The 24,765-nt window shown below is 34.7% G+C and overlaps 4 protein-coding genes across 6 annotated transcripts; all 4 read left to right on the top strand.

Moving 5' to 3' along the window:
* Window positions 1-3: 3 nt before the first annotated feature.
* Window positions 4-6,390, top strand: tnni2a.2 (troponin I type 2a (skeletal, fast), tandem duplicate 2). Its single transcript, XM_060887557.1, has 8 exons — window positions 4-555; window positions 2,693-2,732; window positions 4,121-4,150; window positions 4,392-4,431; window positions 4,589-4,720; window positions 5,404-5,493; window positions 5,596-5,772; window positions 6,083-6,390. The coding sequence occupies exons 3-8, from the start codon at window positions 4,143-4,145 to the stop codon at window positions 6,176-6,178; spliced, it is 543 nt and encodes a 180-aa protein (XP_060743540.1). The 5' UTR covers window positions 4-555; window positions 2,693-2,732; window positions 4,121-4,142; the 3' UTR covers window positions 6,179-6,390.
* Window positions 6,391-6,512: 122 nt separating this feature from the next.
* On the top strand, window positions 6,513-15,229 carry LOC132857556 (troponin I, fast skeletal muscle-like). Of its 2 annotated transcripts, none has more exons than XM_060887561.1 (9): window positions 6,513-6,653; window positions 8,758-8,790; window positions 8,938-8,974; window positions 9,090-9,218; window positions 9,396-9,485; window positions 9,582-9,758; window positions 9,912-10,918; window positions 13,848-13,981; window positions 15,193-15,229. In XM_060887561.1, exons 2-7 carry the CDS (start codon window positions 8,783-8,785, stop codon window positions 9,996-9,998), a joined length of 528 nt encoding a protein of 175 aa, XP_060743544.1. In that variant the 5' UTR covers window positions 6,513-6,653; window positions 8,758-8,782; the 3' UTR covers window positions 9,999-10,918; window positions 13,848-13,981; window positions 15,193-15,229. The 2 variants fall into 2 exon arrangements, with proteins under 2 accessions (XP_060743544.1, XP_060743543.1); XM_060887560.1 differs by lacking the exon at window positions 6,513-6,653 and adding an exon at window positions 6,931-7,227.
* LOC132857555 (troponin I, fast skeletal muscle-like) lies at window positions 13,887-18,704 on the top strand. The gene is made up of 7 exons (XM_060887559.1): window positions 13,887-13,981; window positions 15,193-15,229; window positions 16,092-16,128; window positions 16,235-16,363; window positions 17,756-17,845; window positions 17,951-18,127; window positions 18,419-18,704. Exons 2-7 carry the CDS (start codon window positions 15,222-15,224, stop codon window positions 18,503-18,505), a joined length of 528 nt encoding a protein of 175 aa, XP_060743542.1. The 5' UTR covers window positions 13,887-13,981; window positions 15,193-15,221; the 3' UTR covers window positions 18,506-18,704.
* A 140-nt stretch (window positions 18,705-18,844) lies between these two features.
* On the top strand, window positions 18,845-22,495 carry LOC132857552 (troponin I, fast skeletal muscle-like). Of its 2 annotated transcripts, XM_060887556.1 has the most exons (7): window positions 18,845-19,496; window positions 20,489-20,520; window positions 21,034-21,070; window positions 21,195-21,323; window positions 21,703-21,792; window positions 21,892-22,068; window positions 22,176-22,495. In XM_060887556.1, exons 2-7 carry the CDS (start codon window positions 20,513-20,515, stop codon window positions 22,263-22,265), a joined length of 531 nt encoding a protein of 176 aa, XP_060743539.1. In that variant the 5' UTR covers window positions 18,845-19,496; window positions 20,489-20,512; the 3' UTR covers window positions 22,266-22,495. The 2 variants fall into 2 exon arrangements, with proteins under 2 accessions (XP_060743539.1, XP_060743538.1); XM_060887555.1 differs by lacking the exon at window positions 18,845-19,496 and having other exon boundaries at window positions 20,189-20,520.
* Window positions 22,496-24,765: the final 2,270 nt, after the last annotated feature.

The following is a 24,765-nucleotide window of genomic DNA, read 5'->3' as shown; positions in this document are numbered from 1 at the left end:
ATAATTTTATTATTGTTGTTCTTTTGGCTAGGCTTAGGACTAGTACTGAGAGTTAACCCCCTCAGTGGCTGGGTTAGTTATCTACCTGGGAATCGAACCTGGGCCGGGGTGATAAGAGTGCAGGGCCGTTGCTTATATTTTATTACTTTTTAATAAAATATAAGACGAGGTATTTGATCAATTTTTAGTTTTGGGTAATTTATCTAGTGCTATTTCCCAGTCTCCCTTTGGATGATGTAACTGATGTCTGATACAATTTTTAGTAATTAATAATTGGTATTAGTAACAAATTAATACACACAATGATTAAAAAGCTGTCTCTAATATCTATACCTCACAATAAATATTTGAAATTTGCATATTAATTACCTATTATCTATTTTGTGTAGTAATTCAAATTCATAACACAAGGTAAGCAACATAATTTAAATAAAGTAATAGAGTGTTTTGTGTTGACACTGTGGTTATCCTTTTTTAATTAACCTGTTTCTCATGTCTTACAAGATAAAGTATGGTTCAAATGATGGAAGATTTCAGGACATTCTTCTGTTTATGGTAAGTAATGTTTATATCTTATATTATCTACAGGGTGTCTGACAGGTCAGAAACCACTGAGAGTAAAGCTACATATACTTACTTTTATATATTTACAACATGTGTTCACCATTTATGTTCACCCTTGTCCTCCTAGCATTAACACAGCCATTGTGTTGTGTTATTGTGGATTTTATGGACACTAAATTTATAGCATCCTTGACAAAAAGTTGACATTTTTTTAGTGCCATTTCCAATCTCCCTTTGGATGATGTGTTTGACTTCTGTTACCAGTTATAGTATAACCAATTAATCTAACCAATTAAACTGAACAAGAAAGTTGTCTCTAAAAGCTAAAATATCTTTAAAAGCAGCATCATTTAAATTACAGTATCTATAATAATAGAGGTGTAATCACTACTACAGTATCTATAATAACTGTATTAATATCTACAACAGTATCTATAGTTACTATATATTATATATGTAAATTATATGAATATATGTATATATTAATCTATAATGATTGTAATGTTATACATTTATTTATATAGAGCTTTTAACAGTGCAGCTTTACAGAAATATAGAAACATGAAATAAAAATGTATTCAAATTAAATGTTTAATTAAGCCACAGTTTATTGTTAACTTTTATCTCCAATGAGCAAGCCTGAGGAGACGGGTGCAAGGAAAAACTCCCTGAGATGATATATGAAGAAGAAACCTTGAGAGAATCCAGGCTCAGATAGGAACCCCTCCTCATTTGGCTTACACTGGACAGTAATAATGTAACTGTAAATAATGTCCTTTCTACAACAGTTTGTAGTCAAGTGTAATTGTGCAATTAAGAGTTCTAAGAAAAACTATTCATAAAAAAGGTTAAACTAATTCATAAAATTAGGCTTAACTAATGCCAGACTGTGCCTGAATCCCGGACACTAATTAGAAGGCTGTTTCATAATTGTCGGACTAAGAAAAAGCTCTGGCCCCCATCTGTAGCTTTTTGTACTTGTGGCACTATCCAACAAACTGCACATTTTGATCAAAGTACGCGTGACCGATCATAAAAAAACAGAAGATCACTCAGGTACTGTGGCACAAGACCATTCAGTGCTTTAGAGGTCAGCAATAGTATTTTATTATCATTGTATAATTTGACTGGAGCCAATGGAGTGTGATGTGCTCATATCCTCAGATGCTGCGTTCTGGACTAAGTGGAGCTTATTTATGCTCCTACTTGAACATGCAGACAGTAAAGCATTACTATAATACATCCTAGTGGGTAACAAATCATATTTCTTATCTTCCCAATATTTCTGAGAAAAAAGAAATATTTACGTGAGTTTTAAATGATAGAGTCAATAATCACACCAAGGTCTTTTACTGATAAGCAATGAAACAGAAAGACGATCCTGGGTTACTCTGTAATAAGAAAGCTTCTGGCTCTATGTGCTCCTAGTATGAACACTTTTGTCTTGTCAAAGTTAAGCAGAAGGAAGTTAAGTTAATAGGTTCAGTCATAATAAGCTGGTGTCTGTCATCTGACTTAGCTGAAGGATATAGCTGTGTGTCATCAGCATAATGGTGGAAGCTAATAGGATGTTTACATTTATAATTGCACCAAGGGGTAGCATATATAAGGAGAAGAGCAGTGAGTCTAAAACAAAACTTTGTGGAACACAGAACATAACCTTACCATGCTTAGAGAAGTCACCATTTTGATCTTTGTACTGATAACGATCAGTCAAAGAAGGCTGTCCCCTTAATGCCAACAACAATTTCTAGCCCATCAACTACAATAGCATTGTCAGTGGTGTTATTAGAAACAGTTGAAATATCAAAATTATTTGGAGTACTCATGTAAGTTTAGAGTATGTTCACTGCGATGATGGTGATGATCTCGATGATCTCCAAGGCTATTTTAGGGTGGTTTTGCTTGAGAAAATTACTAATAAATACAATAATAATCTTGTAGGATGTGTTATTTATATTGAAGAAGCAGGGAAAGAAGCCATAAGTACTGTATTTCATGACCTTGTCAGCCCATTGGTTTGGTTGTAATCCATTTCCATAAAGAGAAAGGCAGGATTTACAGAGCGATCAGAGAATGCAATATATAACTTCTTTGCCTGTCAGCTGCCTGTGTCTTCTCTTGACAGTAGCACTTTACGACCCTCTGTGTTCTCATCTGTCTGTAAGGTAAATGATATCTTGCATCTTCTTTCTTCTTATTCTTTGATTTATTTTGCTGTGCTTTCATCCCTTCCATTTTTGTGCAGTCTTGCATCGTTCTTACATCACTTCTACATTATTGTTATTTTTGCTGCTAGTATACTTGTGCATCTTTACTGCAAAATGAACATTAACGTATATCTTAAGCATAACTTGGGTAATGCTTAATTTATTTTCAAATATACATAATGAAATTACAGTTAAAATGCATTGAGCTTGGTGAACATCTTTTGTGTGTTTTAGTGAAGAGTGGACAGAGAGAGCCAAGATGCGTGCTTAATATACGAAGTGATGATGTGGCACTTTGAAAGCCTACACCTCCTTTGGCAATAAATTATGAAAATGATACTGCAAACTTTTACTTCTTGTCAACACCCACATTCTAACATGTGTAATAGCCAGTTTACAATAGTGTCTGTCCAAAAAAAATGTAGTTTGCTTCTAATGTTAAAATAGTAGAGTATGAGTTTAAATGTTTAAAAAATATATGCAATCCATCACCTAGTCTATACACCACTTCAACCGAAGAATTAAGTGATCTCATTTTTAGTGTTCTCTAGCCTCTAAAATTTGCCCCTCTGTCTAAAAAAGGACAGGTTTTACATGCCCTGACAACTGTCTTTTCTATCAGCCTTCTAAGCATGTAGTTAAGGAGCACGATGACCATCTGAACAGACTAAAGCAGTTAATCAGTCATCAGTTAGACAGTCAGCCTACTCAGTTGCTCCACACCAGATAAATAAAGGCTAAGAATGGAGTCAGTTGTGAAGGAATAAAGGACGCTGAGTTATTTCTGACCACTACTCTAATGTCTTGGACATCTCAAAGATGTTCCATAAGGCCGAGTCTGTCTCTTGGGTACATACAACAGTTGCGGTGTCACATTGCAGAGACCTCAATAAGAAAATATCAGTCAAGGAGGGATTTGAGGCCACAGAGCCTGCTCACGTCTCAGATTTAGAATCATGGTTCTGCTCATGTGCCTGTGACACTTTAAAAACATAACTATTGGTAGCTGACGTGGATGAACTTGAACATTAACTTGAACTTGCACTCTGCTCTGTAAAGTATGCTTTCCAAGTTCCAGTTCAGATTTTCTCAGTGGTCTAAGCTTTCAAAAGTTTCTCTTTAAAGGTCACAAAGCAAAATCAGTTTCTAAAAGATCATTGACATTTTACTGCAAAAAAAAAATAAAAAATTAAGGCCAAATTCATTACTTAACTGTTGACATTTTCTTAATAATTAGATTCTGCAGAACATTAATTATACCAATATGTCTAACACACCATTGTCCTTCCAAGAATACACCATAAGCATACAATGTATGTGCTTATTCTTTGTATTGCTGTCAATAGGGAACAAAGATAAGCAGCCAACATGACTGAGTGAGTAATGTTTTTGAGTCACTCTCCAAGCTAAGAAGCAGTGCTAAAGAACTTAGCATTAAGGGACCCTGATCTCATGAGAAATATGCATGTGCACAGTCGCATTAACTGTAGTGAATTAAGGACACGAAAATTGAAAGTTATACCTAATATTTTACTCATACTTTTTGATGTAAATTAGTGTCATTGTGTAATTATAGAAATAAAGAAAAAAAATCTCACATCTCTGTTTTTGTTCTAGTAAAAAAAAAATGTCCATGAGTCGGAAACACAGCCTGAAGGTACATATCATTGTTTAGACTGGAACAATTTTGCCACTATTGATGTAGCACATACTGTATACAGTAATACAGTTACATATAAAACTCTTGAGCATGGGCAAATGAAGCAAGAACATATCCTCAGATTGATTGTGTGTCTTATAACTTATGTCTTCAGAGCTCAATGCTTCAGGTTGCAAAAGACTTGTTAGAAGCTGAAGCTGTAGAGAAAGTGCAAGAGAGGAAGAAGTACATGGAAGAGCATTGTCCTCCTCTTTGTTTACCCAGCAGCAGCAAAGAGGACCTAAAGGTAAATCTCATACCAACTTTTCCACTAGGTATGAACGACTTTATTCTATTAATATAGATATATAGATTCTTAGACGTTAAATAAAAAAATTAACAAAATTTACACGAAGGTTCCCTTTATTGACATTATTTCACACTTTAGTTTTAATTAATAAAAGTTGCCTGCAGTAGGGATACTGAGATTCCTGTACTGGAACTATTAAGCCATATTCTTAAATGTAATAAACCATGTAAAACAAATAATCAATAAATCTTAGATTTTTATTAATTAAGCAATCTAAAACCAGCAGAAAGCAAAACCTTAAATAAATATTTAGGGACATGTTGTAATAAATAAATGCTGATTTATTTTTAGTATAATGTACTTTTATACACTGCTCTGGATAAGGCCATCTAATCACTTGCTAAAAATGTAAAGGTAGTACATTATATGTTTATTTGGGCTGTCTATCTGGGACTTTAAACATAAAGAAGATTAAGTAAAATCCTACAACGAGGTTTCCTATTTAGCTTCAAGGAAAACATTAAGTTGTGCGGTCCTGTCAAGGACTGTAGTGTCCCAATTATCATTCTGTATTATTGTGTTTGGAGTCTGTTTCTGTCCAGATTAAATGATTGTTAATTCAGATTAATAAATATTATATGACTGTGCTTTAATTATTCTTTATATACCCTATGCCTCAGGAACTGTGCAGTAAGCTACATGAAAAGATTATTTTAATTGATGAAGAACGGTACAATCTGGAACGCAAAGCTAAAATGGTTGTGGATGAAGTAAGTTTTCTCATTTTTTTTCTTAAATCAATTATCAATTATTTTAATGCCCCTTCGGCATAATCAATCTCATGCACACTGATTGTTTCTGTCGGTCAATAGGTTATAGATTTGAACATAAAGGTTGTAGACCTCAAGGGCAAGTTCAAGAAACCTCCTCTGAAGAAAGTGCGGATGTCAGCTGATGCCATGCTTCAGGCTCTGCTCGGCTCCAAACACAAGGTGAACCTGGACCTGAGGGCCAACCTGAAACAAGTGAAGAAGGAAGTCAAGGAGGAGGTGGGGCTTCGATTATACTATTCAATCATGTGCGGGTCATGTATTTATTATTTCTAGCAGTTCCGGACATGCATTGATTTCAAATATGAGGTTCATTCTGAAGAATCATCCATGTGTATATTGATGCTGATCACCACACAGAGAAATATTCTTCATTAAAAGCAAATGTCTCATGTTTAACAAAACCTGCCTAAAAAAAAAAACAAATTGGCTTGCAACTTAACAGCCTGAACATCTTGAAAATGTCTTTGATGCACCAGTAGTTATAAATGATACAATCAACTATTCACTTTTCTCCTTATTTTCACAGGATAAGGAACTGCGTGATGTTGGTGACTGGCGTAAGAGCATTGAGGATAAGGCTGGCATGGGTGGAAGGAAGAAGATGTTTGAGACTGAGTCATGAAACAACTGACCAAACATTTGTCTCTCAGTGACATAACTAAATACCAGCTCAAACATGTATTACTTGTAGTAATGACTCTACAGACTCTATATATACACTGGTCACAGGTTACCCATCTCATGAATGTTTTTTAAGCAAGTGTCTCTTTCCATCTTTAACACGTTTTGTGCTTTCACAACAATATCGTTGTAAATGCTTGCGAACACGTTTTCCAAATAAATTTAAAAAGTTGATAAAAAATTGTCACTTCTGATTTATTTGAATGAAGAATGATTAAATTCATGAATACATACAACCTTTCTGCTTTCTTGTCAATAGTTTCTTTATGAAGAAATGTAAGTAATTTCTCACTAAGCATGTCTGTTACTTAAAATATGTATTTGAAAAGACAAATATTACTTACTGAATAGAAGATATTTGTTTAAAAGTATTTTTTCTCACATTCAGATCTAGACCAGATGGCTTTACTTTAGAGGTAAGTAATACTTGGGACAAAATGCATTTATATACTAACATACACTAGAGTGTGCTGTCCATCCTGCTCATAGAGCTTCGTCCTTCAGCAGAAGATATCTCTAATATCTTCTAAACAACACAAAGCAAATAACTTTTAATAAAGTTTATATCTTGTTCTGAAATAGATTAAGGTTAAAACTAACTCTATAACAAGAGAATAGCTAATAATGCTGTGTCTGCTTTCCAACATTGTCCTCTTTCCTTTACTAATCTGGAAAACAATTATATGAGCAGTTGTACAGTTTCTAAGACCATAAATCTCAGCTCACAGCAGGACATTAACAAGATATATAACAAGTCATAAAATAAGAAAAACGTCTTAAAGGAAGAGATATTTATATTAAGGTTAAAGGGAGGGGTTAAGGCTAGAGTTTCAGATGCATGCTGATCTGTTGGTCTGAGTGGCACACCAATTCCATAAAGAGAAATGCAGTGTTCTGCTGAGCCATCATACAATGTCATTAAAACCCCCGTGGTGTTTCAGTAGCCCGTGGCAGTCTCTCTGGATCATACTTACCGCCTTCTTCTCTTAGGTGAAAACCTCTCATCTGTCTATCCTGAATGCAGCTTGTCTTCTCTTTAGCAGCAGATGGATTTTATGGTTTTGGACAGTATTTCTTTCCCTTTGGAACCTTATGATAAATCCAATCTTCCAGGATTTTCTTGAAAGCAATGGCAGATTTTAATTTGATCTGTAATAACAGAAGAAAAGAATTGTATTTTGTCAAATGAGTTTTGACATAAAATACAATGTTTTTTTTTTTCAGCAATATTTGGTGATGTGGTAACTAGAGTGGCTAATGCAATAATAAAGATTTCCATACTTTATTATTGCTGAGATTTAGAGTTTCTTAGTAAATTAATTTACCAAAATTTTCTTGTAAATTAGTGCTTTTTCGAAATTATATAAAGTTTAATTACAATAGATTTATTCTTATTTATCTATATAGAATTTGTCTTTATGTTCAAATCAAAAGATTTGTGGTTAGAATTATTTTATGAGATACTTATCAGTCACAGTGCATTTAAATTTTAGATTTATGATTTTTAGATGTAGTGCTAGAAGATTTATGAGTTTATATAATATTCTGAAACCTTATACTTGTGCAAAGGGTTCAGTCGGCAATGTTCTTGTATGGTGCGCGTGCTGTGACTATCAGTTATCAGTGTATATGTCAACCTGTAAAATAATACATAAATACATATCTTGCATCATATTTGTTCCATGATGTAATTAAGAGTATGACATTTTATAGCAGTCTGATGTAAGTGTAAAACGGGAAGGATGTATCTGGAGCCAAGCAATGCTATACTGATATCCAAATTAGTTCAGACAGATGTTTTCCTTAATTATGCAAATTCAGGTAAAAGCTAATATATATTATTCATGCCATATTTGATTCGTTTAAGATTTCTTCATGTTAGTCACTTGTTATCATTTGAATACACAGAATTTCAAATGTCAGGGTCGATATCACATACCAAGAAGTGAGGTTATAAATGTGTCCTTGAAGATAAGCATATCACCATAAGAGGGATATGAAGTGAACAGCTGGCCTCTAACACTTACTAGCCTTAACTTAAATTAGAAGGGATTTTCATTCTGTCTCTATTGGAGGACTCTGCTCTTGAAGTCTATCATGTATTAGTTTCCAAAGAATATCAACACCATCTAGATCAGCAGACCCAGACATCGAGCATCTGAGTTCCATGCATGGCTAATATTATTGTCTAGATGACTTTGTGAACAAATGCTTTTAAGCCTTTAAAGAATGAATAGTGTCAATTGGCTGAATAAGAAATAAGAAAAAATATATACAAGTTTAATCATATCTGCTAATGGATTTTTTTGTTAACTCACAATGTCGTCTAGGAATGTCTGTCTTAGTTTATATTTCCCAAAAAGCTTGCGATTTGCCTATACTGTAAATATTCTCCTGAAACAGAATTTCTCAGCAATTTGAATTAAGCTGGGAGTGTTGTATATAAAACTGTTGTATTTAAAACAGAGAATAAACATTTTTTCCCTGAGTTCTAACAAATACAACTTGTTTTCCCCACAGGATCTGAATAAAACAAGAAGGCAAGATGTCAGAGTAAGATTTCTAATCTAAATTACTGAAAGTGATAGTGTTTGATTTGTTGTTTTATCTCTTAAATACTCTGTTCCTTACACTGCATTTTTTTCTAATACCTTGTTTTCTCTTTTTTTTCTCTCTTCTATATTTTTTCCCACTGAAAAGAAAAAAGATGTCCTCGAGTCGGAAGCATCAACTGAAGGTTGATCAGTATTACTATTGCCATTGCTGACAATACCCTCATTGCATCTTATTATTACTATGCCCATGTATCGTTTGTCTAAAATTAAATCTAAACTTTTACTTGTGTTCTCCAGAGCTTGATGCTTTCCATTGCTAAAGGTCTTCTAGAAGCTGAAGCAGTTGCAGCAGAAGCCACAAGGAACACTTATATGGATGAGACTTGTCCACCTTTGGAACTCTCAGGATCTCTTGCTGACCTTCAGGTGGATTCACATGCTAATCTATATGTATATGTGTTTTCATTATGACTTAAATAGAAGATAAACCTAGCAAACATTAGTTGTGTATTTAACATGGTAGGTGTGCATTTGAATGGTTAAAGGCATACTAATGATTTGCACCTTACTAACAAACTTAATTTTCATAATGATGGAATGCAGGAGCTGTGCAAGAAGCTCCACACAAGGATCGACAAAATAGATGAGGAGCGATATGACCTGGAAAGCAAAGTGTCCAAGTCTAACAAAGAGGTATGGATGCTCTGCTACAGAAAAACAAATTGTAGCATTTTATCATCGGCAGTGCATGAAATACTGTATCGCTTTTGATCTGTTTGCATGGAACAGATAGACGACCTGAAAATTAAAGTTCAAGATTTGCAAGGAAAGTTCAAGAAGCCAGCTCTGAAGAAGGTGCGCATGTCTGCAGACTCTATGCTTCAGGCTCTGCTCGGGTCCAAACACAAGGTGAACCTGGATCTGAGAGCCAACCTGAAACAAGTGAAGAAGGAGGTCAAAGAAGAGGTGGGTATAAACATAGACTTCAAAGCGACATGTGATGACCATTTCTGGTGATGTCATTGCTTGGATATTCATTTTATGGTCTCTTGACTTTGTAAGACACTGAAACATTTAATGACTTGGTGTCAAGTTGTTTATTTTGTATATATTTTACAGTCTGCAGAGCAAGTTGGTGACTGGCGTAAGAACATTGAGGACAAGGCTGGTATGGATGGCAGGAAGAAGATGTTCGAGACCTCCTAATTACCTCATAGCACAATGCAGTTGATTGTTTTTTACTAGTAAAGCAGGCAGTGTACCTTTATTTAATATTGCCACATAATAGGCCATCATTCTTTTGTATATGATCTAAGGATAATATATTTCAAACCAGAAAGTCACCTGTTTAGTTCCTGTCTGCTGAATAGTAAGTACTGTACAAACATGCTACAAGTGATAAATAAATATCGGAAGTATTTTAACGATTCTTGTAGTTTGTCTGAATCTGTGCACTTGGTGTCAGAGGGTTTCTGACATTTTATGGACAAAATACAAATGTCAGGGATTTAAACATCGTTCAAAGGATTCAGGGTCCCTAAACCCAGGCATGAGAAGCATGAGAATGTTTTGTTTTTTTACCTGTTCTAACACACCTGAATAAACTCATAAAAGTCTTAATAATTAGTTAATGAGTTAAATCGGGTGGATCAGAATGGGTGAGAAAGAGACATTTAAACCTCTCAAAAGAAAAATGGTTCATTTCTTCATGCACATCTGCAGGGATGGCTCGAGAGGATTTATCAGTTAATCAAGGCTTAACGAGCATTTCAGAGAGTTGTCTGGTAAGTTGACTTTCAATCTGTCATGCAACACTTCTCTTTCCTCTCTACCTGGTCTGCCAAATGTCTTGTTAATGTCTCTGTTGACATTGAAGTTTTTAATCGTACACATGCCAAGGCAACTCAATCATCTTGCTGGCGACTTCATTTGAACCCACAAAACTAACCACTAAATATAACTGGAACAACTAATTGTAACGGATACTTGTGACTGGTTTTTAATTTAATAGTGCTGCAGAGGCCCTAATGAAGACAGCAGGTGAAGACATGAATCACTCCTGGTCGGAACTCTGAAAAGCTACGCAGAGAAACACTGACATCTATCGGTCACGTCTGGAACTGCAGGTACGGCTTTCTAAGTTTACCCACTGTCTTGTTATTATAGAGTCTGTATACAGTCATTGGCTTTCCCTTTTTCTTATAAGTCTTATGCTTAGTTGAGGTTAGTGAAAAGTCATTAACAGTTAATTATAAACTAAAGACACAGACACATAAAATTTACATGTTTATTTTGGCATTCATTTTTAAATATTCAAATATACATGCAAGACAGCAAAACAATTTTAACAATTCACTAACAATTTTGAAGTTTTAATTTTAACACTGGCTTGTTTCTGACATCAGGAACACAATTATTTGCAAAGAAAGACACAATGTACTGAAACACACACACACACACACACATCTGAACAATTTAAATGAAAGGAAATTAAATATAAAAGCTATACACGCACAAAATATAAACTAAAAGACATGCTTTTATTTTGACAGTTAATCCAGTGAGACTCATTAAATCAAATATAAAGGAAATATAATTTAATGTATGACAGTAAATTATAGAATTACTGGACAGGACAAAGTGACTACACTTAACTCCCAAAATGTTTTGCACTTTTCCCCTGAACTGCATTTAATAACCCGATTTTTTTCCCTTTCCATGAAGAAAGAAAGGGAATTATTACATTCTAGCTAATGAGCATGACATGAGCATGTATTAAGGCAATTACTTGATAAAATAGTACAGTCCAAATATTCCCTTCATTTAGAATACCAGGGGCGGTTCTAGACCTTTTTAGGGTGGCTTCAGCCCCCTGTCTGTGATCTCAGCCACCCTAAAACTATAAGTATAATTTTTTCTTTCAAAAATAAAAAATAAAAATGAATTTAAAATGCAGGATATGTCGTTGATGGGAAAGAAAATTATTTATCAGTTTGATCCAAGAGCGAATTTTTTTTTTTTTTACTTTGCTTTTACGCGCGTGCGTTGTAGTCTTTCAAAAGTGCGTCATCAGCTGTCTGCTTTATCTGACCGGACTGCGGTGCACGCGCAGTCAGAGCTGGAGGCGTTTATCTATAATGATAATCGGCGGAAAGTCGCAAAGACGGCAACCAAAAGCAGTGAAATTTCACTATTCTTATTATCAGAGTTGTAGCACAAACAAAATATTAATGCAAACAATCAATTCAATACTAAATAAAAATAACATTTATTGATTTGGTCTTTGTCTTGTGAATATTTTTTTATTAATGACTGCATTCATCGGACACACTGTTTGTAGACAATGCACACATACATGAACTGATTTGGTTCAAGACTGACATCATTACATCATGCATAAAATTTTGGTGTCCACTTTTGCCATTAAATAATACCATAACTTTTGGCTTACTATGTAGTCATATAATATATAATATAAATCTTTTCTTGTTTTAAATTCTCACTGAGGGCAAAAACCCCTAAAGATGAAATCCTAGAACCGCCCCTGTAGAATACATAAAGAACGTGGTCGTATCTTTTAGAAAATGAACAAAAACAAAACAAATTCTGTTTTATGATTACGATAATGAATCCAATGAATGCCAAATCTGTCTGAAAATGTTTATAATCCTCAGATAAACCTCTGCTTCATGCATCTACCTGCTCCATCCTTGCTGTGCGCTCTGTGCTTGTGGCTACAGGTGTCAGCCAATCACTGTCCAGGATTTTAGTGTAGTCCTGATTTATGGCTAGAGGGTGCATTAGTTTAAGTGACCATTTGAGGGCAGTATTTAAACTTTCATGCAAAGGATAGACTACAATCATATAAATGCAAGCCTTGTTAAACTGAATATTCAAAAATATTTTAAAGCCAATAAACTTTTTTCCAGAGATGTTGAAAGAGGCCAGAGACGATGGCTCTATTAGGGGTCCATTGGATAAATAAGAGATCTTAGCCTCCCAAAAGAGCTGTATTTGTTAGTCTTTAACATAGAAACGGTTGAGGTTTGAAGAACACTTTTAATTGTAGGGTTTCTGCTAAATGTTCCCACATGGCTGAGATTTCTAGTCTTCTCCCATCTCTAGAGTGACCTTACTTTAGGTTTATTGTCTATGAGCACATTCAGTTTTCCTTTCCTTTGCCTCTCTAGGAAGCTATTTAATGTCTGAAGTAGAACCCTGGTCAGAGTTTTGTTTAAACAGGTTCCAAGTAGAACCACTTTAGAAATCTAGAAACAGTAACCAATGAACCATTTCCCTCTATGACTGTCACATATTTCAGCCTGCATTTTTGTCCTGAAGCCTCTTTAGAACATACTTTTACTTGTATTATACAATATTTATGCATGTATAGCTATTTTTATATGCTCAGATTAGGCTTAGAAAAAGATCTTAAAAGTTATTTTAGAAGTTTTGTTTCTTACTATATTATATGTTTGATACTATTGACTTAAGCAATTCATTAAGATGAAAGATTTTCTGACTGATTTCCTGCCATCTTTCATATGAACAAATTCCTGACAGAGGCTCTTGAGGGCAGTGGTGGGTTGCGGGCACTATTAAGCAGGGCTCGAAAGAGAAATGCAATGAAAATTGCTATGAGATACTTAAAAAAGAAAGAAAATACAGAAATACAATCAAAACCTTATTGAATTAATTAGCAATTGCACCTTCCTGTGAAATAAACTGAATGCAAAAGTTGAAAGGAGGTACATTGGAAACCACTACTAACAATTTCTGAGCTGTCAAAAAAAAATAAATAAATAAAATAAAAAAATAAATAAATCAATATTCAGCTCATAATTAACAACATTTCATAGGATTTTATACCATGCTTGGTGGAATCTATTCACTTTGTACTAAATATTGTCACCATCATTCCCATACATATTTTATTGAAACTAAGATATGATCTTGCCTGGCTATATTTAAGCAAAGTGATTAGCTGAGATTGGATGCAGTGTGTATTTCTGGGCACTGGCACACTAATGACTTTGCTCTTATTACCATAAACAGGGTGGGAGGTATTTGTTAAGAGGTCCATGCCAGCCTTATATACTGTTAGCAACCAGTAATTGCGGTGCCAGTGGCTCATATCCCTGAACCATTCCTCCATCAAGCCAGCACCACTGTCACAACTTTTCATATAGGTGAGCGTAAGGTGCACTACACTCTTTCCTCTGATTGTACTTTGTACTTTATAATCTTCCTTTGTCATAAAAGGTCTGCTTGGCTGCTGGTTTGTTCTTAGCTCTTGCTGATGGATTGTTTGGCAATTAATGATGAGATGAGACATACCAAAAGTTTTTTTTGTGTGGTATATCCTTGTTTTAACCTTTAGGAATCATAATGTTTTGTATATGTACACATAATGTACACAGAAGAACAAATGTTTTAAAAGCTTAATATTTGGATGTTTGGCCACAGGAAAAAAAATCTATGCTGCTTAAATTTGGCTTTTAAGAGTTACCATAATAAATTGTATGTTAGATTTGCATAGCAGTTATTTACTGTATAAGGCATTCTTATTTGGTTGCCTAGTTTACCGTTTTCACAGTATTGCTATATTTCTTAAGTGACAGATTTCAGAATGGTGATAATTTAAACCTTATTAAACCTTTTTGTGTCATATTTGTTCAGAGATGCTTGTATGTGCCTAACAGGAATGCCTGGTAGTGATAAAGACCTGGAATGCAGTAGCTTTCATAGAAATGGGAAATGTTCAATAGTGTATTTTGCACTCAGGGTGCAGATTTCTCACTGTATCTTGAAGAAGAAACAGTTGAAACTGTAGAGCTTTGTTCATACCCCTGACTCAGCTGGTTTAGTGAATTTAAGGCTGTGGCTCTGTGTATAGCATACATGTATCTGCCAAAATGAAAGGTCCAGAAAATGTTGGTGGAATATGATAAGCCATGCCCTGATTAATATTAGCATACTGATGATGATGGAGGGGGTTGTTGGGGTCAGGGGCTCCTGTTAAAGCCATCTGTAGAGACTTTTCCAGAAGCTGAGGTTGGACATTAGATATCAAAGGATGAAACATATTCGACAAGCTTCCAGGAAGCCTTAGCATGCTTGTGGGTGTAATTAATATGCATCAAGAGTATTTTAAATACTTGAGCACACCTACTTCTGATAGTATTAATGTTGTGTTAAGTGTTATGTGTGTAACATCTGTTGGGTTTCCTGGGCAAGTCATAACATTCAGAGCAACCAAAAAGAAACATGGTTAACAGTAATCGCCAATGTGGAGAACTCCACTTGAGGATTTAAGGATATTGAAATACAAATAAATACACTGTTAATTATTATAAAATATGAAATATCTAAAATGCTTTTTCTGTATGTATATTTTCAGGGCTGGAAAACTAACAAGAAGCCGTCAAGATGTCTGAGTACGTATTAGATTTCACCTATGTTTTCAAATGGGCTTTTGGTCCGGGGGCACGGTGGCTTTAATTTGTGGTTTGATTCTAAGCCACTGCCCTGCATGTTCTCCCTGGGTTTCCTCTGTGTACTCTGACTGATTAGCATCTCTAAATAGTACATAGTGTGTGAATGGTGTGATTGTGCCCTGTGATGGCTTGGCACCCCATTCTGGGTGTCCCCTCCAATGGGTGGAAGAATGGATGTTTACTCATTCATTCATTCATTCATCTTCTACCGCTTATCCGAACTACCTCGGGTCACGGGGAGCCTGTGCCTTTCTCAGGCGTCATTGGGCATCAAGGCAGGATACACTCTGGACGGAGTGCCAACCCATCGCAGGGCACACACACACTCATTCACTCACGCACTCACACACACACTATGGTCAATTTTCCCAGGGATGCCAATCAACCTACTATGCATGTCTTTGGACCGGGGGAGGAAACCGGAGTACCTGGAGGAAACCCCCGAGGCACGGGGAGAACATGCAAACTACACGCACACAAGGTGGAGGCGGGAATCGAACCCCCAACCCTGGAGGTGTGAGGCAAATGTGCTAACCACTAAGCCACCGTGCCCCCTGGATGTTTAATTTTCTTTTGTAATTATATATTCTACATTTTTGTGCTCTATTTAGCGCCCTACAGGTTTCTTTATCTTTGGATCTTTTACAGACTCTGTAAAACCTTAAACCTCCCCGAACCTGGGGAAAAAACAGAAAATCAAAAAACCACAGCTGGGAAACTCTCTTGTATCAGCATATGTATGTTTGTATATGTACTGGTTGCTAATATTCTGGATGCTGTTTCCAATATTTTTCTCATTTAGAAAAAAGATGACCTCAAGCCGCAGGCACAATCTCAAGGTAAAAACAATTGTGTTTTTCTTTTGTAAAAAAATTGACATACTGATGAAAAATAACAACAGCGACTACAACGTACATATCATCAAACTGCATGTTTTTCTTTCAGAGTTTGATGCTTTCGATAGCTAAGGGCTTGCTGGAGAAAGAAGCCAAACAGTCTAAGATTGACAAGGAGACCTACATGGCACAGAACTGCCCTGAGCTCACCTTGCCACACTCAGTGCAAGAGCTGCAGGTATGCCACATTCAGTATTACACTCACACTGTGCCAACTCTAAACACATTCAAACTAATGATGCTTATCGTATAGTGATACTCAAACAACTTCCTGATTCATGTAACACAAACGAAGTACCAAGAGCCAACAAATGCATTTAGTTTTATTATGAAAAACTACTTAAAACACACACACACACACGCACACACACATAAACCCTAATAACTAACTAGAAGACATGACAGTGGAGTTCTAAGTGTTGTTACAGTATATAGTAGAGGTGAACTATTGAACTATTTGGATTGATGCATCCATTTAAAAGGCAACAATTAAAACAAACCGAGCGATTAATTTCAATGAAAAATTAGTGATTAGTGATGTGATTATTATTATAAAAAGAGAACTTGTGTGGAAAAAATAACATTTTTATACTAATGTGTAAATAAGCTAGAAAGGTGATTTGCCCATAACCTTGATACTTAAAAGAATCCTTCTCTACATCACTGCATTCATTAATTGATTGTATGCTTACTCCAGACTCAAATAAGTTGGTCACATTTTATGGTCAAAATTGAATCATATGATAACAGATTAAGTAGTGTCATAAAAAATATAAAATATTAAATACAATCATTCAAATTTAAATTGTATTATATGGTTTGGATGTCTGAGGTTTATACTATTAATATATAGGCTAGAATATCAATCTCTCAGTTATATTACCAAGACCAAAACCATTTGATTCAACTTGATTTAATTAACATTTACATTCTTTAATCTTTTTGATTGTATTTATTTATTTTGTGTTTTATTATTTGGTTATATATTAATTCTGATATTTATTATGTACAGTAATAATTTGCTCTAAGATGAGTAAATAATAAGAAGTTAGGTTTTATTTGAGACATTCCAACAGCTCAGCTGAAGTGATTTCATTGATTCACTCTTATCTTTGTCCTTCTTTAATGTGTCATTATCAATGAATAAATATTAAAAGAAGAATGATTCCCCATGATAGAAGGCAAAGAACAACATACAAGGATAGTTTTCTCTTTTATTTAGGCTCAGAGGTAAGGTCCGGTCTCGCATTACTTACTAAAGCTTACTAAAGCTGTCCATGCTTAACCTGAGTGTCATAAGATCATTACTTACAACAGCCGTGGGATCAAGACAAGGTTTGAGTATGGATGCTTAAATGTAAAAGAAAGTGTTAGCTAATAGCCAAAGTCAACAAATATATATTTTTTTATACTCATTGCCATATGCTGGGAAATGAGTGTAACTAGCTATAATTTATAGCTGAATGAATTTTTTTTTTACCAAAACTTCTTACTCCCGAAAGTCTAACATTCTGGAAGAAACACAGAATATATACACTTTGTGTTATTTTCTAATTCACCTTGTCATTAGGAGCTGTGCAAGAAGCTGCACCACACCATCGACAAGGTTGATGAGGAGAGATATGACTTGGATTCCAAAGTACATAAGGGAGACAAAGAGGTAAAATACTGATGTAATTTGCCTGCGCATTTTGATAACCTTGACTGTATTGGGGTTTAAATAACTTTTGACCGTTAATTGATGTGCACATATTGATGTGTACAGATTGAGGATCTTAAGATTAAGGTGATTGACCTGAAGGGCAAGTTCAAGAAACCCGCCCTTAGAAAGGTGCGCATGTCTGCTGATCAGATGCTTCAGGCTCTGCTCGGCTCCAAACACAAGGTGTCTCTGGACCTGAGAGCAAACCTGAAACAAGTGAAGAAGGAGGTCAAGGAGGAGGTGGGGGCTCAATGTTTTTTTTTTTTTTTTTAATACTAACTTAACATTAAAATCTAAAACATTAGTTTTTTTCTCTCTCTCTTTGTTTCTGTATCATTTACAAGAAGAGGTGTGCTATATTTATAATATAGATTAGTGACTTAACCTGTGATTTAAAAACAACAAAACTATCTCTGTTTTTGCAAGTGAGCTGGACTTAATAAAATCATTTAAAAGCACAGAAGAATGTATTTTCATTATCATTATTTTATTGTATTCTTCAGCCAAACACATGCATTTTTGGTTTCACAGGTTGTAGATGTCGGTGACTGGCGTAAGAACGTTGAGGACAAGGCTGGCATGGATGGCAGAAAGAAGATGTTTGAGGGCGAGGCTTAAATTTCTGGACATTTTTCTTTACTTGCTCTGAATACTCTTTACAGCATGTAGTGTCTTACCTTTTTGCAGTAGTTGGATCATTTATTCCAGTACTAATGCCTGCTAATTACATTTGTTTCATGCGGTATATTTGTTCTGAAGGGTAAATGTATGTTACTGCAGAAGCACTACCATTAAATGAATTGGCATGAAAAACCTATACCAATCATGCTTCTTTTGTATTCTTTTATTTTCAAATGTTATCATCACAACAAAATTATATATATTGATTTATATCACATACTTTTTAACTTTCTCAAGACCACTGGATATCACTAGAACATCAACAACCTAATCTCGCTCCTCTAATTTAATGACAGTATTTTGGTTTATTCCAATGGAGACTTTTTATTTTGAAATTATTTGTTTTATTTTCTGTATTTCCCTTTAATCATACATGTATTTAAACATATACTCTAATAAGCTACTTCACTACTTATTTGAGTAACTATATTCTAAATCATTTAAAAGACTTAAGAGAAGGATTCTTTTGGCCAACGCCTTTGACACATGCCCTGGTAAGCAACCGTAAACTGTTTATTTTTAGTACAATTTTGGAAATGGTCAATAAATTGAGACTTAACTTTTTGTTAAACAATATTTTAGGCATTTTTATTGTATATTATACACTCTATTATTGTGACATATATTTTGAGCATATTGAGCTTTCACTGTGTCAACTGCAGGTTAAGAAGGACCCAGCACTTGTCTCAGACCTCTTCAAGAAAAGGAAATTTATGAGGTCTGCCGAGTTTGCACTGGAAGTATTTCAGGAGCTCGATGGGCTATTGGCCCGGGGTGGAAGCCACTTCCATAAAGAGTACCCTTGGGATCTGCTGAGCCATCAGTGTAGCCCATATATATCCTATTTAACTTTTCCTTCTCTTGGTGGGCTCAACCAGTCTTTCCTGTCCTTTTGCCAAGTGTGTTCTGCCCTCGCTCTTGTGTATAGGTGAGCATTTTCTAGCTAAATGCAGCTAATTTGGATAAAATTACAACCATTACATGTTTGCTGAAAATGTCTGAGGTTAAAAGAATAATATCTAGGTATGTAAAGGATTTATCTAAATAAAAGTATTTTGCACGTATGGTAAGTGTCTTTCCTTTTTTCTTCTAGCTTTGCATGTGCTAACTCAAAGAGTGAGAGAGTTATTTGAGAGAGAAATTGATTGCATTTCTGAATGAAACCACAATCTTTAATTGGTATTAGGAACTAAGAGAGTTTCCCTAGTATTTCAGTTATTATTTGTTTACAGTTCTTACTGAACATAATTAGTTAATTGAGTGCACTGGAAATGTCATTTAACATGGAAAATAATTTTCTTTAATCAGATTACTGAACACTTTTTTTTTTTTTTTTTTTTTTTTTATCATTTTATTATTCATAATATGATGTCTGACATATGTAACTGCCAAAATATGTAAATGTAAAGTCGTTTATATGAAATTGGCTTTCTATCTAACTCAGGTTTAATATAATCAACCTTATAGCACTAACAGAACTTTTTCTGAAACAACAATTTCTTAAGTTCTAGATCTGAAAAATTGATCTTTAATTTAATTCTATAACAATTTTTTTGTTATAGGTTTTGTAGTTTTCTACGATTATTGACTATTGATTGTCTTTATTTAATTCTCTTTTTCATATCATAATTTCGATTTGAATACTAACCATGCTATTTTAAACCTTAAACTTTTATTAATGTTAAGTTGACCTTTGCAATGATCATGTCACAGATGTTATTTGACACTGTGCCACTAAATTTAGCGATCCTTAGGAGTACAAAATACATATTCATGCTTATGGTGGGAATAATAGAGATCCTACCAAAAAAAATCCAGAAAACACCACCGGGTGAGAAAGTAAATGTCTGTGATGTATTATGTGTAAAGCTTTGACAGTGTAATAAATACTCTTGTCTATTTTTTATGTGTGGTTTACAGGGTGTGAGCACAACAACTGCCAAGATGTCAGAGTAAGTTCTGTAGCTAAACTTTACATGTTATGCTTTGTCACCCAACCACAGAATCGGTTGAATAAATGAGTGCAAATGTTTGCAGACCCTTTGTAAATGTGGTTTTGAAATATTCTCTAACATCCTGTATAATTTCATGCTATTCATTTAGAACTGATTCTAATGTTTTTGCATTTAGCAACAAACACACACACACACACACACACACACACACACACAGTCTCACAATGGAGAGCAAAACTTTGTTTTTCTCATTTTTCTTAATCTTATACTTGAGATTTTATTTATTTTTAACTTCCTTTTTTGTACTTTTTTCTTTTCCCTTACTTTTCTTTTGTCTGTACCTTTTCCTCTTCCTTTCTATCAAAAATCCATGGGCATAACATTTTGCACAAATATTTTTGTTAATTTAGTCAAGATTGTGCACATTTCTTAGATCTGTGTGATGTATTAGATGTAATAATCCCATAATGAAATTCATGAAAATAATATTACATATTAATTCTTGAACAGGAAAAAGCTTACATCCAGCCGCAGGTATCACTTGAAGGTAAATCAAATTAAAATGAAACCAAATAAATCTTCATCCTGAACATCATAAACAATTTAATAACCATAGTAAACAACCTTAAGTAATTTCTTCAACCATCCACATTTCTCATTCTGTTCTTTAGAGCCTGCTGCTCTCCATTGCTGCTGGCTTGCTGGAGGCTGAAGCTAAGCAGCTTGTTGAGGATAAGGAGACTTACTTAAATGAGCAATGCCAACAACAAGGCCTTCCAGGCTCTGTGCAGGAGTTGCAGGTAAAAGCAATCACAAGCATAATAAGATAAACCTGAATCTGACAAAGACAACAAAGCCAAAGAACTGCTCTTTTATGTCATAACTACATAAAAATAACATTTACACATGCTCATGTAGCTTATTTTGATCAAAATCTACAGTTATGCAGTACATGTCAGATAATTATTGTAAACACAATGAAAGTATGGACCATACAAATCTCTGTGTTGTGTCACAGAACGAATTTATTTATCCAGTGATAATCCACAGATATAGCTGAGTAGTTATGGTCCAGGGCATAAGAAGCGCTCTGGCAGTCCCTGGCAGATTGAAATGAAAACCCTATCTTGCATTACATTACTACATTCTTATCTCCTTAACCTCTTCTTTGTCTCTTAGGACCTGTGCAGGAAGCTCCATCAGAGCATTGACAAGGTTGATGAGGAGAGGTATGACATGGAGGCCAAGGTTGCAAAGACAAACAAAGAAGTAAGAACAAAATGTACCACATGTTAGCAATATACAAATATTGCTATACAATATATAAAAGTTTTAATACTACTTTTTAAACATTACTTTTTTTTTCAGATTGATGACTTGAGGATTAAAGTTCAGGACCTGAAGGGCAAGTTTAAGAAGCCAGCTTTGAGGAAGGTGCGCATGTCTGCTGATCAGATGCTTCAGGCTCTGCTTGGCTCCAAACACAAGGTGTCTCTGGACCTGAGAGCAAACCTGAAACAAGTGAAGAAGGAGGTCAAGGAGGAGGTGGGTATAAAAGAAGACTTTAAAGAAACATGTGATGAGTGTGAACTTGTTACATGTTAAAATGCTTTCTGCATTATTTCTGACGTTTTCTGCTTTATTTTTTACAGTCTGCAGAACAAGTTGGCGACTGGCGTAAGAACATTGAGGATAAAGCTGGTATGGACGGCAGGAAGAAGATGTTTGAGTCCGAGGCTTAAGAGGGAACAGTGATTATTATCTGATACATCTTAAATTATCTATGGCAGTTGTTCTGTAATCCCCTACACACTATTGTTTCAATAAAGGTGGTTTACCGGTCAATTTTCACATTTTTTTTACACATCATGTGTATGATATTAAATACATAGTGTATAAAGTGTACGGAAATATATATATGTACCCTTTATGTTTGCTCATACAAAAAGCAAATAAATGTGGTTTAAAATAACATACAACTTTGAATCTCTATTGAATAGGCCACCCCTCACCTTCAATAAAACATAATTGTGTTAAAAATAATAAATGTAGATTTCCACAATACAATAGGTTTATAGTATTGGGTGATTTTTAAGATTGTCTTAAGGTTGAGTTAGAAAGAAGTTAAATTCTGAAGTATTAGTTATCACACTGAATGAATCACTAATCGAAAAGAAAACACTAAGAAAACAGAAAACAAGGCTATAAACTTCTATAAACTTCTATGTCTCCTACCTGTTTAAATACAAATTAAATCTAGCTTCAGTTGCAAACATTGCTGTTCATTGAGTTTTTGATTAGCTGACTGGCTGCAAGCCTGTCTACCAGAACAAACCATTTATAATGAAGAAGCACATACATCCTATAATCTACAACTTCTGTGTGTTATAGAGTACTTCGGTTGTGTATAGCAACAACAAAAACTTTCCAAAAGAAAAGTTTGTCCTGACAAAGTGTGTGTGTTTGTGTGTGTGTGTGTGTGTGTGTATGAATGTTTGAGAGAGAACACTCAACCTCAACACAGTACACAATACACACCTCAACATGTGATTCAGGGACAAGGTTCATACTCTATTTTCTGTAATTTTATGATGTTGAGTCTAATTTATTAATTCATTGTTTTTTTGTAAAATTTTAAATAATTATCATTTTAAAAACTAACACATTAAAACACTGATCAAATTTAATTATGACAAAGTTTGACACATTTCACAGTGGTGCGTTTCCAGGCTTCTGGTGAAATGAATAATTTGGCTGTGGAATCAGTTCTCTCACTGAGACAGAAAGAGCATGTTTTATTCTAGGCAAGTCATGGTCATGCAAGGGAATCAAATAACTTTGTGGTTGTAATGAAATTAGGTTGTAACAAGTTTCTTGCTTTTTTTCTGTCATGCGCAACATGCATAACTTGAAAAATTATTCTCTAATTTCACCAAGTTGTTTCATAAATTCTAAATCCAGTCATAATGGAAATGTTGATGTAAAAAGATTTCTAAATGTAAATTTACTTTATTTTTTAAATTTTACTAAATTCTTTCTATTTTTTAAATCAAAGATTATATTACAGGGTGAAGTGAATATTGGCCCAGGATTAGTTGATGTAGCAGGCAGGCACTTGCCCCTATGATCTCATGTGCCATGTGACTGTTTATTCATAATTTCCTACAGAATATATATTTTAAAGCCTCACTAATAAAGCTAAACCAAATAAACAATGTTTTGTTGCATTGTTCTGGAGTACCCGATAACATGACATATATGATGTGCAATTTACAAGTGTCAGTTTATTAACAGCCCAAAACCTATTAAAGTCATTTAAACTATAGGTCAATTTTCTCCAACCCTCTTTTAGTCTAGTAGATATAATTAATCTTCAGTCCCTTGACTAGCAATTGCATTATTGCTATTTTTATTTTTTGCAAATGATCCAGAAAGACCCAAAACAACTTTCACTGCAGAAAGTGACTTTCATTTCCAGACAAATATTTTCAGCTCAGTCAGTTTCCCCTAACTGAACTCAGACACCTGGTGCCTCCATTTATGGTGAAGGCTGCCTGACGTTAATAGCCCCTGCCATGCCCACTTGTTTAGTGTCTGCTGTTCTTAAGTTTCCTCTAGAAGCTCAAATGTGGGATCAAGATGAGTTGACTTGCTAAGAATATCTCCTGAATCTGAAGCACTGAATGCAAGAGGATACTGAGCTATGTTAGGTGCACAAGACATGCACTGAGACACTCAGTTGTAAAATATGAGCTAGGTGGCATTTTTACCCCTTCCTGTATACCATGTTGAAATTTAACATTTTTATTTTGAAGTATAATGAATATAATGTGTTTGAAATCATCTTATTGTCTGACTTAATATGGATTTAGGTTATCATTATCCAACGTTTTTTGGCAGTGACATATTGCATACTTTTCTAGAAATAAAAAAGATAATAAACCCAGTCAGCGGGGCTGTTAAAGCTAACATGTTATTATGGCAATGATGTCATGACCCACTGCAGATTCTTTTAAATGCCGGGAAGTGTGAGAAAGCAGACTTGAAAGCAGCTGCTTCCACTCAATACAGAGAGCACACACCACAGCACAGCTCACAGAGTACACAGCAGACTTCAAGTCTCCAACACATATATGGAAAAGCAGGCTTAATACCTGGAGTAACTAATATGGGGAATTTTTATATTTGAAGAAATTAGGTAGTAACTTGATCCTAACAGTTTGGAGCTAGCTGTAATGGCTG

The sequence above is a fragment of the Tachysurus vachellii genome, chromosome 14, assembly GCF_030014155.1.
Source record: "Tachysurus vachellii isolate PV-2020 chromosome 14, HZAU_Pvac_v1, whole genome shotgun sequence".
NCBI lineage: Eukaryota > Metazoa > Chordata > Actinopteri > Siluriformes > Bagridae > Tachysurus > Tachysurus vachellii.
This window is presented reverse-complemented; position numbering and strand designations above follow the sequence as displayed.